Below are 14,658 nucleotides of genomic sequence, written 5' to 3' on the forward strand. Positions count from 1 at the left end.
CTTTGAAATCCAGTTTCTGGGGACACACGGGGTATACAGACATCTACGGGGAGAAGCTGGTCTGTCGGCCATTGGGTCCCAAAGTGAGGGTGACTCTTTTGCAGAGGTGCGTGCAGCAATCATTGTTTACTGCATTGGAGCACCAGGACGTGGGGACTTGGACACGCGGAAAGGCAGAGACAGCTGCTGGCAGCCATTGCTTAGTGACACCCGGAGACCCCACCCTGCCCCGCCCTAAGGCCTCACCCCGCACATTCTACACCCCGCACATTCTACAAGCCCAGGCTCCACACAGCACTTTTGCATATAAATGGCCTGCACTGTGGCAGCTTAAAGAAATAAACTGCAGCTCCAAACCCGCCAAGTCCCAAGCAAAGAGAAGAAAACTGTAGTTCCTGCTGGATGGCCTAGACCACATGTGTCAAACACAAGGCCCGCGGGCCAAATCCAGCCCGCCAGGCTTTGCAATGTGGCCCGCACCGCACTGTCATCACTGCACTCCGCTGTCAGTTTATGACATTGTCAGTTTATGACTGTTCAGTAAACCATTCGGCCCGCGATTTAGGCTGGATTTTAGATTTTGGCCCCTTCTCTGATTGAGTTCGACACCCCTAGCCTAGACAGTAACTGACCTGTACCCCATTGGAGACCCAGAAACTAGTGTATCTAGTGGTCAGTGTGAAACGACACCAGATTTCAACTACTCTCATAAGGGACACATTCAAGAGGCAGACTCAGTGAGCACAAAGCCCTACTGGAACAAGTCCTGCCCCATAAACATGTCTCCAGCACAGCAATTATTCCATTATAGACACAGCAGGTCCTCACAGCCAATTGGCCTGGAGGTCAATTCCTCCCAGTGACACCAACAGCAATCAAGACTTAACTACAATAAGGCTGTACACACACTCCACAAAGGGGTGCACCAAGAGTGTCCACATCAGGTAACTGGGAGGCTGACCCATTGAACCATATAGGACACCAAGCACACAAAGCTACCCTACCAACTCAGGGAAGCAGCGAAAATGAGGAGACAAGGAAACAGATCACAAACGAAAGAAATGGAGGATAACAAATGACTGGACATAGAGTTCAAAACCTATAAGGTTTTTCAAGAATTTCCTAGAAAAGGCCAATAAATTTAGCGAGACCCTTGAGGATTTGAAAGAGACCCTTGAGGAAATGGAAAAGGACCAACTAGAAATTAAACATACACTGACTGAAATAAAAAATATTATACAGAGACCCAACAGCAGACTAGAAGAATGCAAGAATCAAGTCAAAGATTTGGAATACAAAGAGGCAAAGGACACTTCTCCAGAGAAGCAAGAAGAGAAGAGGATCCAGAAAGTTGAAGATAGTGTAAGAAGCCTCTGGGACTTCAAGCGTACCAACATCAGAATTAGGAATGGGGGGAGGGGGCGCTAGAAAAAGAGAGAGAGCAAGGCACTGAAAACCTATTTGAAGAAATAATGACCAAAAACTTCCCCCACCTGGTGAAAGAAATAGACTTAAAAGTCCAGGAAGCACACAGAACCCCAAACAAAAGGGATCCAAAGAGGACCACACCAAGACACATCATAATTAAAGTGCCAAGAGCAAAAGACAAAGAGAGAATCTTACAAGCAACAAAAGAAAAACAGTTATCTACAAGGAGCACCCATACGATTATCAGCTGATTTCTCAACAGAAACTATGCAGGCCAGACATTAGTGGCAAAAAATATTCAAAGTGATGAATAGCAAGAACCTACAACCAAGATTACTCTACCCAGCAAAGCTATCATTCAGAATTGAAGGAGAGATAAAAAGCTTCACAGATCAGCAGAAACTGGTTTGGCTCAGTGGTCAGTGGTAGAGCATCGGTCTGCGGACTGAAAGGTTCCAGGTTCGATTCCGGTCAGGGGCATGTACGTTGGTTGCGGGCACATCCCTGGTGGGGGGTGTGTGCAAGAGGCAACTGGTCAGTGTTTCTCTCTCATCGATGTTTCTAGCTCTCTAAATCTCTCCCTTCCTCTCTGTGAAAAATCAATAAAATATATTTTTTTAAAAAAACAATTTTAAAAATTAAAATATATTAAAAAAAAAAAAAAAAAGAAAAGCTAAAGGAGTTCATCATCACCAAACAAGTATTATATGAAATGCTAAAAGGTGTTCTTTAAAAAGAGGAAAAAGAAGAAAAAAGTAAAGATAAAAATTATGAACAACAAATATGTATCTATCAATAAGTGAATCTAAAAGTCAAGTGAATTAAAAATCTGAGGAACAGAATAAACTGGTGAATATAATAGAATCAGGGACATAAAATGGAAGGGGATTGATAATTCTCAGGGGGAAAGGGGTGTCTGAGTCTGGGTATGGGAAGAGACTGGACAAAAATCATACACCTATAGATGAGGACAGCGGGGAGAGGTAAGGGCATAGGGTGGGGTGGGGACGGGTGGAGGGGAGCTATGGGGGGTAAAAAAAGGAGAAACAATTGTAATAATCTAAACAATAAAGATTTATTAAATTTAAAAAGAAAAGAAAAGAAAAGAAAAGAAAAGAAAAGAAAAGAAAAGAAAAGAAAAGAAAAGAAAAGAAAAGAAAGGGACCCAGCCCTAACCGTTTTTTGGCTCAGTGGATAGAGCATCAGCCTCCAGACTGAAAGGTCCCAGGTTCAATTCCAGTAAAGGGCATGTACCTTGGTTGCCGGCACATCCCTAGTAGGAGGTGTGCAGAAGGCAGTTGATCAATGTTTCTCTCTCATCAATGTTTCTAGCTCTCTATCCCTCTCTCTTTCTCTGTAAAAAATCAATAAAATATATTTAAAAAGAAAGGGAACCAAAACACAAAAAAATACTTCTGATTCAAGTACAGAGGAGATCAGTGTACAACGTGAGAAAAGAGAGTGAGCAAATGGAAATTGCTTTCCACTCAGACTGCTTCCAAGGCGTGTGCATGCTTGCCCAGGTCCGAAGGCATGTTCGTGGCGGTGCCCTGTGGGGATGGTTATACAAAAACCCACATCTGAACAAAAGCCTTGACTCTGTCAAAATCTCATTAAATAAAAATGTTCATCCATTTTAAGATAAAATGCTTACTGTTCATATGCATTCTTTATAATCCTGATCTAAACAACTTTTACAATTAACTGATCCAGCGAGGCTCATCGGCCTCAGGAAGACGGCTCGCAGGCGCAGTGCCACCCAGGGAAGCCCAGCGCACAGCAGCACCGCGAGGCTGGCAGGCCTGGCTGAGCCTGTGTTAACTCGGCCCTTTCCCAGCCCATCCAGCCGCAGGCCCCCTTTTCTTTACGATCACTCATCATTGCCCCCTGAGAACTGCCATTTCAGTAAATATGTTTAGGAAACTATTTTAGAAAAAGCTGAGCTACCCTACAGTATATTTTACACCGAATTTATTTTAAAGTATTTTCCAATTGAGGTAACATATCAAAACAATTTATTCCCATTTGCTAATATTTACTTTCTTAAACATTTGTAGAAAGATGTCTGCTTCACGACAGCTGACAGGAGAAGTGTGTTCCCGCTCCGTTCTCCGACGTCCCACTGCAATGACCGCACAGACCAGGGCCGCGCAGGAGACCACCCCCACTTCTAGGAAGGGAGATTCTTATGGAATGATAAAATCTACAAAGCTTGGAAACTACTAATCCCTGCAGATGATGGGAAGGAATTCTGGGAGGAAAGAGAAAAGACAGAGAGAATTTTTTCGGGGGACTTCAGGAAACCCCCAAGCTCAGCAGCCACGGGAAGCTGTGGCTGTGGTTGTGGGAAGTGAGTGGGGCATCACTCCTGAGCCACTGACTCCAGGGTCTGTCCTGAGACTGAAACTGGGCATGTGAACCCTCAACATAGAGGCTCAGGGCCAACTCCGGGGGCAGTGACCAGGGAGGGATGTGAGTGAGGAGGGGCGGCCACATGCATGAGTACTGGGCACCATGACCAGCGATCTGCAGGTCTCAATCGACGGGATTTGCTGCTACGAAGACACACTAGCCTATGTTATATTCTAGGCCAACAGGCACTGTACATGTCAGGTAGGTGTGATTACTATGATTCTCTGGACAGACGTTAAGTAAATTATCCACAGACAGAGGCCATAAACGGAGCCTGGGGCTGAGCCACCTCCCTGAGTCATGGGAGCAGTGAGCCCGGCCAGCCTCCCGGACGCACTGCCAGAGAACAGCTGAGATCCCAGGGAACAGGTCACAAGCCAACACAATGACCACTGAAGGGGCACAGGACCCTGAATAGAAACCCTGGGCCTCAGAGCCCTTCAGAGAAGGAGACAGCAGACAGATGGGCACAGCAGGCAGTGAGCCTGGGGAAGAGGGAAACGAGGGAAGGTGCAGCAATGCAAACAGGAGCAAGAACCCCTGAAAAGGAAAGGAACAACAGTATTCGTATGGAAAAATATGGTAATTAAAGTGTAATCAAGGGGATAAAAAGCAAGCAATTTAGAAGGAAGACAACAAAAACCCAGACAATGTAAAAGAAATGTGAAGATATTTAGAGATTAGATTCATAAGTCCTGACATCTGAATAATAAAAGTCCTAGTGAAATAAATATAAAGAAGAGGGAGATTATCTGAAGAAATAATAGAGATCAGCATTTCCCTATACGCAGTGTCGATCAGGCCTCCCATTGCAATTACCATGAAGGCACAGCATGATGTGCCTTGGTGAGAAAAGACCAGGGAGCCAAAATATTGCCAAAGAAACCAGGAAGTAATTCAAAAGAAAAATAGGCAAGATGGAGCCTGGACCAGAAGCTGTGACTGTTCCAAATCCCCCCTTAAGCCTTGAACAGGACTTTGAGTCCCCTCTGAACCCCAGAAGCCCCTGCTGACCCAAAAACGGAAGTGTGGCTTCACACAAAGAGAAGAGTCCTTAACGTGGAGAGCTACCTGGAGGGGAGGGCGTGGTGATGCGGCACGAAGGAAAGGCTAAGCAGGCCGCCCTGCCCGAGGACAATGACCTTGGTGACATCTTCACTGGAAATGCCAAGCAGACTTGAAAAAGGAAAGCAGTTGCCAGTGTTCGGTTTTGGAACAAAAATCCGCCTAAAAAGTGTTCCCTGAGGAGACATACTTGAAACCTGTCAGGGTAAAAGAAATGACCGAGGAGAAACCAAGCTGGTGGCATAGGTAACCACCTAACTGCAGCCTCACACAACAATTTCAAAAAATACAACTAAAATATAAAGTGGACATTATCCAGAACTACAGGAAAGTTGACTGACTGGAAATTCTACAATGAGAAGGAAAGAGAAAACCAGAAGGAAAATCAGAAGAGCTGTAAAAACCTAAGGTACGGAGACACGTTGCGTGCGCAGAGAGGACTGAGCCGGAGAGGAGGGGCAGCTGAGTGCCTGGCTGGCGTTCCCTAGCAGGAAGGAGATAAAAGCTCCGGAATGTGCTGAACCCCAGTTCTGACAGCACTGAACCCCAGTTCTGAGCGAGACCCTGGGGACCCAGACACATACAGAGGGAATCTGGGCTATAAGGCGGGAAGCTCAGGGGAGCGGCGAAAGGCAGAATCCCGGAGTCGCCCACATTGCACGCAGAGGATTGACTGTTGACTGTGCTGCTACATTGCCCGAGCGGGAAGGAGACAAAAGCTCCGGACTGTGCTGAGTCCCAGTTCCGACAACACGAAACCCCAGTTCTGGGCGAGACCCTCGGGCCCCAGGCTCATACAGAGGGAATCTGGGCTGTAAGGCGGAAGCTCAGGGGAGCTGCAAAAGGCAGAGCCCCTGAGTCGTGCACATTTCACGCAGCGGACAGACTGTTGATTGAGCTGCTGGATTGCCCTAGCGGGAAGGAGACATAAGCTCCGGACTGCTCTTAACCCCACTTCCAACTGCACTGAACCCCAGTTGCGGGCTCGTTGAGGGAGAGACTAGACTGTCTGGTAGCAGGCGAAACTCTAGGGCACCTTTTTCTCAGAGGTGCTTGCAGCAAGGACCAAAGGACACTGAGGAACACTGAGACTCAGGAACCTCATAGGGCGGGGCTAACCAGAAACCAAGGCTGTAGGCTCCACCCTGAAACTCCGCCCCATCCAAGCTGAGCACAGAGGCTCTTGCAGTTTTCCAAGTCTAGTCGAATAAGGCTGTCTCCTGGCATAGATACAGCTAATCCACCCACCCTACCAACTCAGGGAAGCAGCGAAAATGCCGAGACAAGGAAACAGATCACAAACAAAAGAAATGGAGGACAAAAAGCGACTGGATATAGAGTTCAAAACCACGCTTATACGGTTTTTCAAGAATCTCCTAGAAAAGGCCGATAAAAATAAACAAGACCTATGAAGATATGAAAAGGGATCAACTAGAAATAATAAAGGATCAACTAGAAATAATAAGGGATCAACAAGAAATAATAAGGGGTCAACAAGAAATAAAGAATACATTCTCTGAATTAAAAAATATTATACAGAGTCCTAAAAACAGAATGGAAGATTGCAAGAATCAAGTCAAAGATTTGGAACACAAAGAGCCAGAGGACACTCCTCTGCAGAAGCAAGAAGACAAGAGAATCCAGAAAGTTGGAGATAGTGTAAGAAACCTCTGGGACAACTTCAGGCGAACCAACATCAGAATTATGGGCATCCCAGAAGGTGACAGAGAGCAAGATACAGAAAACATATTGAAAGAAATGGTGACAGAAAACTTCCCCCACCTGGTGAAAGAAATAGACTTACAAGTCCAGGAAGCACACAGAACCCCAAACAAAAGGAATCCAAAGAGGACCACACCAAGACACATCATAATTAAAATCCCAAGAGCAAAATACAAAGAGAGAATAGTAAAAGCAGCAAGAGAAAAGCAGGTAGTTACCTATAAAGGAGCACCCATACGATTGTCAGCTGATTTCTCCACAGAAACCATGCAGGCCAGACGGGAATGGCAAGAAATATTCAAGGTGATGAATAACAAGAACCTACAGCCAAAAATAATCTACCCAGCAAAGCTATCTCTCAGAATCAAAGGCCAGATAAAGAGCTTCACTAATAAAAAAAAAAAGCTAAAGGAGTTCATCACTGCCAAACCAGAATTATATGAATTGCTGAAGGGGGTTCTTTAGGAAGAGGAAGAAAATAAAGATAAAAATTATGAACAACAAATATGTAACTATCAACAAGTGAATCTAAAAACCAAGGGAATTAAAAAACCCGATGAACAATATTAACTGTTGAATATAATAGAATCAGAGGTACGGAAAGGGAGTGGACTGACAATTCTCGGGGGAAAAGAGGAGGGGGGGGTGTGGGAAGAGACTGAACATAAACTGAACACCTATGGATGAGGACAAGGGGGGTGGGGAAAGGGAACCTGGTGGAAGAGAAAAAAATGAGGAACTTTTGTAATAATATGAACAATAAAGATTTATTTTTTTTAAAAATGACCGAAACAAGCCAGGGAAGTGGTGAGCACATTTGAATCAGAGCTTTTCCACTCACCTGGATCAAAGAGCTTGGGAAGAAATCAGAGAACAGCCCTCAGCAGTTTGGCTCAGTGGATGGAGCATCGGCCTGTGGACTGAAAGGTCCCAGGTTCGATTTCGGTCAAGGGCACATCCCCAGTAGGGATGTGCAGAAGGCAGCTGATGGATGTTTCTCTCTCATTGATGTTTCTAATTCTCTATCCGTCTCCCTTCCTCTCTGTAAAAAATCAATATACTTTTTAAAAAGAAAGAAATCAGAGAACAGGCTCTGAAAGCAAAACCCAGGTTTTCAGAAGAAGGAACCTCAATTCAAGCGTCAGCTTGCCAGAAACACAGAGGACTTGGACACTCAAAACAGACACTGCTGCTGCTGTCCTCCTGGGGCCGGCAGGAGGCTGGAGGGACAGCATCAGAACTTGCTGTGCTCCCAGGGAAAAGCCACATGTGATGACTGAACTTGACCATCTAAAAATTCTTTTTCTGCCTTTGTTTTTTTTTTAACAAGCCCATTATTTAAACTCCTATTTGAATAAATCTCTTTTGAGGATAGAAATATTTTACTTTTTAAAGCTACTCATGTCTTAAAAATATAATTAATTTTAGAGAGAAAGATAAATCAGTGTGAGAGAGAAACACCTATCGGTTTTGCCTTCTGTACACAACCCACCACTGGGCATTGGGGATCGAACCCACAACCTGGGCATGTGCCCTGACCTGGAATTGAGGCAGTGCATGGGCTGATGCTCAACCAACTGAGCTACCTGGCCAGGCAAGCTTGTTGTCTGTTTCTTTTTTAAGTGTGTTCAAATTAGGCTTATATAAAAAACTGAGAAAACATAAGCTTTTCTCATTTCCCTTTTCATTAATTTTATTGGAGTAGCATCGGTTATATAAATTGATTTTTTAAAATATGCCCCATCTGTTTCCTTTAGAAATGAAATATGAGGTTATAATTCTGATTTTCTCATCTGTGCTTATCATGAAGTGAATTAGTCTGTTTCTTTGCTTGAAAATAAATGTTGAGATACATATAACATAATAATGAAATATGAGGAAATTACAGCTATTTAAAATAGATCACCTTTGCTAAAAGTTGTTGTTAGCATAACTAAGATTAAGATATAATGTTTATTATGAGTATGCAGATAATAAATTATATAACTAAATATTAATTTTTATTATAGTTTTAAATATTTGTGATTTTGTACTTTTTGACTGTTTTAGTTTTCCAGGACAAATTTGGATTTCTGAGTTATATTCCAATTATTTAGGAAACATACATTGTTTAAAGGTAGCAATACAATCAAAAACTGGTTTTATATTTCACTGCATATAAACATTTCTGTTAAATCAGAATGTACAACACCCAATTACTCGGCTACATGTGCTTAAGAGACATTTTGAGGAGCCGCAGGTTGGGATTCAGGTGAATCAGCTGTGTGTGAGGGTGGGGTGGGGGGCATGTCCACTGACAGCGGAGGTGGCTCACTGCGGAAGGGACTGCACTAAGCACCCTAGTCCTGCTCCTAAAAGGAACAGGACTTTAATCCCTTCCAGTCACTTCCGCTGCTCTGAGGGAAATTAACGGTTCTTGGTTAATTAAGTAAAAGTAACAAAATTTGAAAGATAAATATAGAGAGCGTACAGAGCCTGAGGCATCGACACGATCAAACCAACCTACCTTTGCTATAAGCTGAAGAACTTTCCTTCCGACTCAGCTTGAGATACAGTTTGCTTTTAGGTTCATTATACAAGTCAGGATTTACGGTCATAAACTTCTTTAGTTTGCCACACTGTTTTCTTTGAAAATCAAATCCTTTTCTGCAAAATGAGTAAAAAAAAACAAAAATGAATTTGAATATTAAGGTACAAATTTTTTGTTGATTGAAATATAACTGGCACATATTTCATATTAGCTTCAGGGGTACAGCGCAGCAATTCTTATAGACAGTGACAAGACTACTGTGGTAAGTCTACATAACATATGTAGTTACATTTTTTCTTGTGATGAGAACTTTTAAGATTTACCCTCTTAGCAACTTTTAAACAGACTGTATACAGTATTGCTAACCACAGTCAGCATGCTGGACATGACACCCCCAGGACTAATTTATTTTATAACTGAAACCTGAAAGCACAACTGTTTTAAAATACAGTAGGCTAAGAACCAGGATATATGTATGCTCACGTTCTTTCAGACATACATACAAATAAAAACGTACTGTGTCAAAGGAAGGCGGCAGTAGCCCTCCTGTTTTACAAGAGACTGAGATAGAAAAGGCATCTCAGCGTAAGGAGTGTGTGACTGTCAAATGGAAATAACAAGTCAGCCCCTGATTCCCATCTTAGAGGTGAGTATGAGGACTGATAGACACTCAAAGTGCTTAGCAGAGTGCCCAGCACATGGGAGCTCCAGTGCACACTGTTCTTACTGTGAAAGAAAAGAGCCACATGCTAACCTGACAAGCTCAGAGGAGGCCTGTGTGGCAGTCTTGCAAACTCAGAGATCTAAAATAACCACAAAAGATGGTTTGAAAATTAAATATCTAACTACAAACAGGTTATAGTGAGTAGTCATGTCCTAAACCGGTATTTCACCTGACAAAGATCAACTTAGATCTTCTTTCCAGAGCCCATTTGCCTTTTTGCCTCTAAGATAATATATCTGTGAGATGTCTGGGTAACTTGTAACTTCCTTTTTACCCTGGAACTTTCAGGGCACAACAAATAGCCTCGAGACATTCCCTCATTGTTATTGTTATCAAGTTAATTGTCAACTGTTATCAAGTTAATTGTCAACTGTTATTTACGTTAGAGTATCCTGTATCCATCTCTGTGAAAGAAGCTCATGTCCATCATTCACCTTTTACCCTATCCCAGAGGTTTCCCCACTTTGCTCTTTCCCACCTCCCTAATCTATCACCAATGAATGTCATGTAACTCCCCTACGTCCCCTTCCTTTGATTTCAGTGTATAAATATAGAAATGTAACCCGCCATTCTTCAGAGCATTCTCTCAACCCGTTGAGGTTCTGCTTCCCAGCATATGTCAACAGTTTGGCTCAAATAAACTCACTAAAATTCTTTATAGGTTTCAGTGGGTTTTTTCTTCCGTTAACATTACTAAATTATCATGCACATGCTCAGTATAGCTCCCTTTTGGGCAGTCCTGCTGCTATGAAACATGTTTTCAAACGCAGCACTTGCTACCTACATGGGCTGTGGCAGGCCACCACCTATGGCCGACCCTGCCCTCATCAAAGCCACGCTGTGGCTGCTTCAGCAGAGTTTCCCTTGGGATTGGGACTATGTATAAGAACGATTAGAAAAATAACATGCCTGCAGTTACCTGGTATCGCTGGATGCAGAGAGGGGCCAGCATGGCGTTAGGGCACTGTTCCCCTCAGCAGGAAGCACGAAGTGTGCTTCTAGGCACCTTATCTCCTCAGCCTCCCTCGGAACCTAGGGGACCGCTCTCTGTTAGAGACGCTGTTTGCTATGAGAACACACCTCACGGAAAGCTGGCACTCCTCGTAGAGGGCGATGCTCTGGCTCCGGAAGTACAAGCCAATGCTCTTCACGTCACTGAGCACCAGGGCGGGTGCAGAGTCCTCCTGTGTGACGTGTCCTGGGGTCGCTTCTTCAAACCACTTAAAAAAGTTACACCTGTCAGCTCTGGGTGCATCACAGGTATAAAAGAGACGACCCTAAGGAGAAGATAATACAATTCAGTGGGAAAAAATGTTTCTACTTTATACTGTTTTTTTAAAAAGGAAAGTCCTTTTTTAAAAAATTATTGATTTGAGGAGAGGGAAGAGAGAGGGAAGGGAAGGAGGGAGGGAGGGAGGGAGAAAGAGAGAGAGAGAACCGTCAACTTATCTTCCACTTATTTATGCACTCACTGGTTGCTTCCTGCAGGTGCCCTGACCCAGTATGGAACTTGCAGCCTTGGCAAATTGGGATGACGATCTAATCAATGAGCAACCTGGCCAGGGCTTGTATTATGTTTGTTGAGACTCTTCACAAAGTGTTTGGCATTAATGCACTTCAATAAGTTAGTCATCACACAACTCAATTTTTTCATTAGTTTAAATAATAAATTTAAATTTAAAACCAGCTAGTTTTCCACTTGTTTTTTCCCTTATCAAAAAGTAACGTTACATTATTCTGAGAATATAAGTTTGTTTGAAAAATACAATGTACTTTTTTTCTGATTTAAAGTGATCAGGGCTGCCGAAACCGGTTTGGCTCAGTGGACAGAGCATCAGCCTGCAGACTGAAAGGTCCCAGGTTCGATTCCGGTGAAGGGCATGGACCTTGGTTGCGGGCACATCCCCAGTAGGGGGTGTGCAAGAGGCAGCTGATCGATGTCTCTCTCTCATCGATGTTTCTGACTCTCTATCCCTCTCTCTTCCTCTCTGTAAAAAATCAATAAAATATATTTAAAAAATTAAAAAAATAAAGTGATCACTACCGATAGCCAGCCTGTGAGCTGACCAAGCAGCTGCAGATGTGGGAGCACCTGGTGCCCTTCTCACAGCTCAATGATCTGCACATGCGCACACGATACACGTGTATAGATTGCTCTGCTCTTTAAAATAACCCTTATACCAACAACATACTACTAGTATGACAACTATGTCATCAAATAATATTTTAAAAATGAGTGGCTCCATAACATTTTATTCCATGGTTCTAATATTGTTTATGAACTCTCAGTTTTGACAACTATATTTAAACCAAGTTTACGTGCTCAGCATGCAGACAAGGGAGGAAAACTTGTTACTGTTCGAGTCGGGTCCTATAAGGAGAACGCACCACACACTGACAGACATTTCACTGTCTCCCATTGCTGTGCGTATTTAGCAAAATAAACAAGTCGGGGTGTGTTCTGTCCTCTGCCCTGGGGAGTCCCTTCCTCCTGACCTTCAGGCTCTCCCTGGGGCTGTGCATGTTCCTCCTGCCTTACCTACCACGGTGTAACCTTCCTTCCGTCCCTCTCCACCCACCACTGAGCTTTCAGTTCCTAAGCGATCTGAAGGTGGGCCTTCATTCATAGTTTTGTATCCCTGAGCACAGATCATCCTTCGATGCTACTATCGTTTGGGTTAGTTACTAAAGCCCAGGTAGAGGCTCCTGAACCTTTAAGGAGACAATGTTCATGGACAACAGGAGGGAAGAGGGAGCGAGACCTTGTTGGGACCCTCCTTCTTCACCATGACGAGCTTCGCGGGCCGCTGATGGCGGCAGGACGGCACACTGTTTCCCACAGTGCTCCCTCCCTCTCCGTGTGACGACGTGTAAAATGATATGTCGACTGCAGAAAGAGCTTTGTGCAGCCTCTGTGCCAACCCGCACAGCAGTATGTTCAGATGTTCTACGAAAAGCAAGGTGGAAATTAATCACAAAACAATGGCATGTCTGCATCCCATGGCGCTGCTTGTTAACCTGGAAAGAGCCTGTGAGCAGAGAACTAAGGTAACACTGAGCTTAAGGGCACGGCTTGCCCATGGACAGTAGAACGAGCATCCAATCAGGCATCAGACTTAAACTCCCTCCTAACAGAACCACCTGTAACACTCGGAGTTTAAGAGAAAATAAAAAATTATAACTTAAAACAGAATACTTTTCCCATTTCTAAAACAATCTGGATCTGATACTAAGTTACTGTCACGCTCGGGAGTAAATATGGGTGAAAACACACTCCGAGGAGTTTGCCACGAAAGCTCACACGGCAGACACCAGGGCCCACCGCCCACCCCGCACAGAACACAGACAGGGCAGCCGTACCCACGAGACAGGCGGTGAAGACCTGCTTGTAGTGCGCGGGAGACCGGAAGGAGGCAGGCATGCGGGTCTGCCTTCGGGGAAGGAGAGCAGACCGCATCTCCCACCCACTGGGGAAGCACAGCTCAGAGACGTTTATCTCCTGCAACGGAGTCACTCAGGTTAATACAACAACTAAAAATGCTGATTACTAGTGAGTAAGTTATTTCCTATAGACATGTTCAAGAAAATAAGCAATTTTTAAAATTTTTCCAGAAACCTTGAAAATAATTTCCTAAGTTTAAATGAGAAACCAGTAATGGGGAGAATGGCCATGGGAGGTACTGTTACTAATAGGACTTTTTTTTTTTTTTTTAATATTGATTTTTTACAGAGAGGGAGAGAGATAGAGAGCTAGAAACATCGATGAGAGAGAAACATCGATCAGTTGCCTCCTGCACACCCCCCACTGGGGATGTGCCCGCAACCAATGTACATGCCCTTGACCGGAATCAAACCTAGGACCTTTCAGTCCGCAGGCCGACGCTCTATCCACTGAGCCAAACCGGTTTTGGCAGGACTAACTTTTCTTGTAGGCCCCTCGCTAAGTTTTAAATAGTTTTTGGGAGAAAAAGTTAGTAGATGTGAGTAGATCACTATCTTTGCTACGATTGTAATAAAAATTGCTGCTTGGCTGGTGTGGCTCAGTGGTTGAGCTTTGACCCATGAACCAGGAGGTCATGATTCCTGAACAGGCAGGCACATGCCCAGGTTTCAGTCTCAGTCCCCAGGAGCGGGCATGCAGGGGGCAGCTGACAGATGTCTATCATCATGTATGTGTCTATCTCCCTCTCCCTCTCCCTCTCTCTTCCATCAATAAAGATATCTTAAAAAAACAAACAAACAAAAAAAAACACAATTGCTCACGTGTGTGAGATGTACCTTTACCTCAATGATAATCTGATCAATGAATGGAGCTGAGTAAAATAAAGTCATAGTATGGCAGTACTGCGGGTGGCGTGGAACAGTCGGATCAATGGTTAAGAACCACTGTGGCCCAGGCAGGTGTAGCTCAGTGGTTGAGCATCGAACCAGGAACCAAGAGGTCACCGGTTCGATTCCTGGTCAGGGCATATGCCCAGGTTGTGGGCTCGGATCCCCAGTTGGGGGGTAGGGTTGCAGGAGGCAGTCAATCAATGATTCTCTCTCATCATTAATGTTTCTATCTCTCTCTCCCTCTGGAGAGATAGCATCTGGCTAAATGTTGCACCAGATGCTTCCCAATGTGGAATTTCTCTTAACACTCACAACTACTAGGAAAGACCTTAAATCAAAGCAGATGTTATAGAAAACTCAAAAACATAAAGCCTTGCCAAAACCGGTTTGGTTCAGTGGATAGAGCGTCGGTCTGCAGACTGAGAGGTCCCAGGTTTAATTCTGG

General features: G+C 44.0%; 1 protein-coding gene across 8 annotated transcripts in view; it reads right to left on the reverse strand.

The window, feature by feature from the left end:
• The window catches only part of ZGRF1 (zinc finger GRF-type containing 1), a 67,095-nt gene that overhangs the window by 18,930 nt on the left and 33,507 nt on the right, over nt 1–14,658 (reverse strand). For all 8 annotated transcript variants that reach the window (XM_084883317.1, XM_084883318.1, XM_084883316.1 and 5 more), the window contains 4 exons: nt 13,242–13,380; nt 12,644–12,828; nt 10,962–11,158; nt 9,134–9,273 (listed from right to left, as the gene is read on the reverse strand). In XM_084883317.1, coding sequence (XP_084739443.1) covers nt 9,134–9,273; nt 10,962–11,158; nt 12,644–12,828; nt 13,242–13,380 — 661 coding nt within the window. The remainder of the gene's footprint in view (nt 1–9,133; nt 9,274–10,961; nt 11,159–12,643; nt 12,829–13,241; nt 13,381–14,658) is intronic.

This window comes from Pipistrellus hanaki, assembly GCF_964339955.1.
Source record: "Pipistrellus hanaki genome assembly, chromosome: 5".
Taxonomy (NCBI): domain Eukaryota; kingdom Metazoa; phylum Chordata; class Mammalia; order Chiroptera; family Vespertilionidae; genus Pipistrellus; species Pipistrellus hanaki.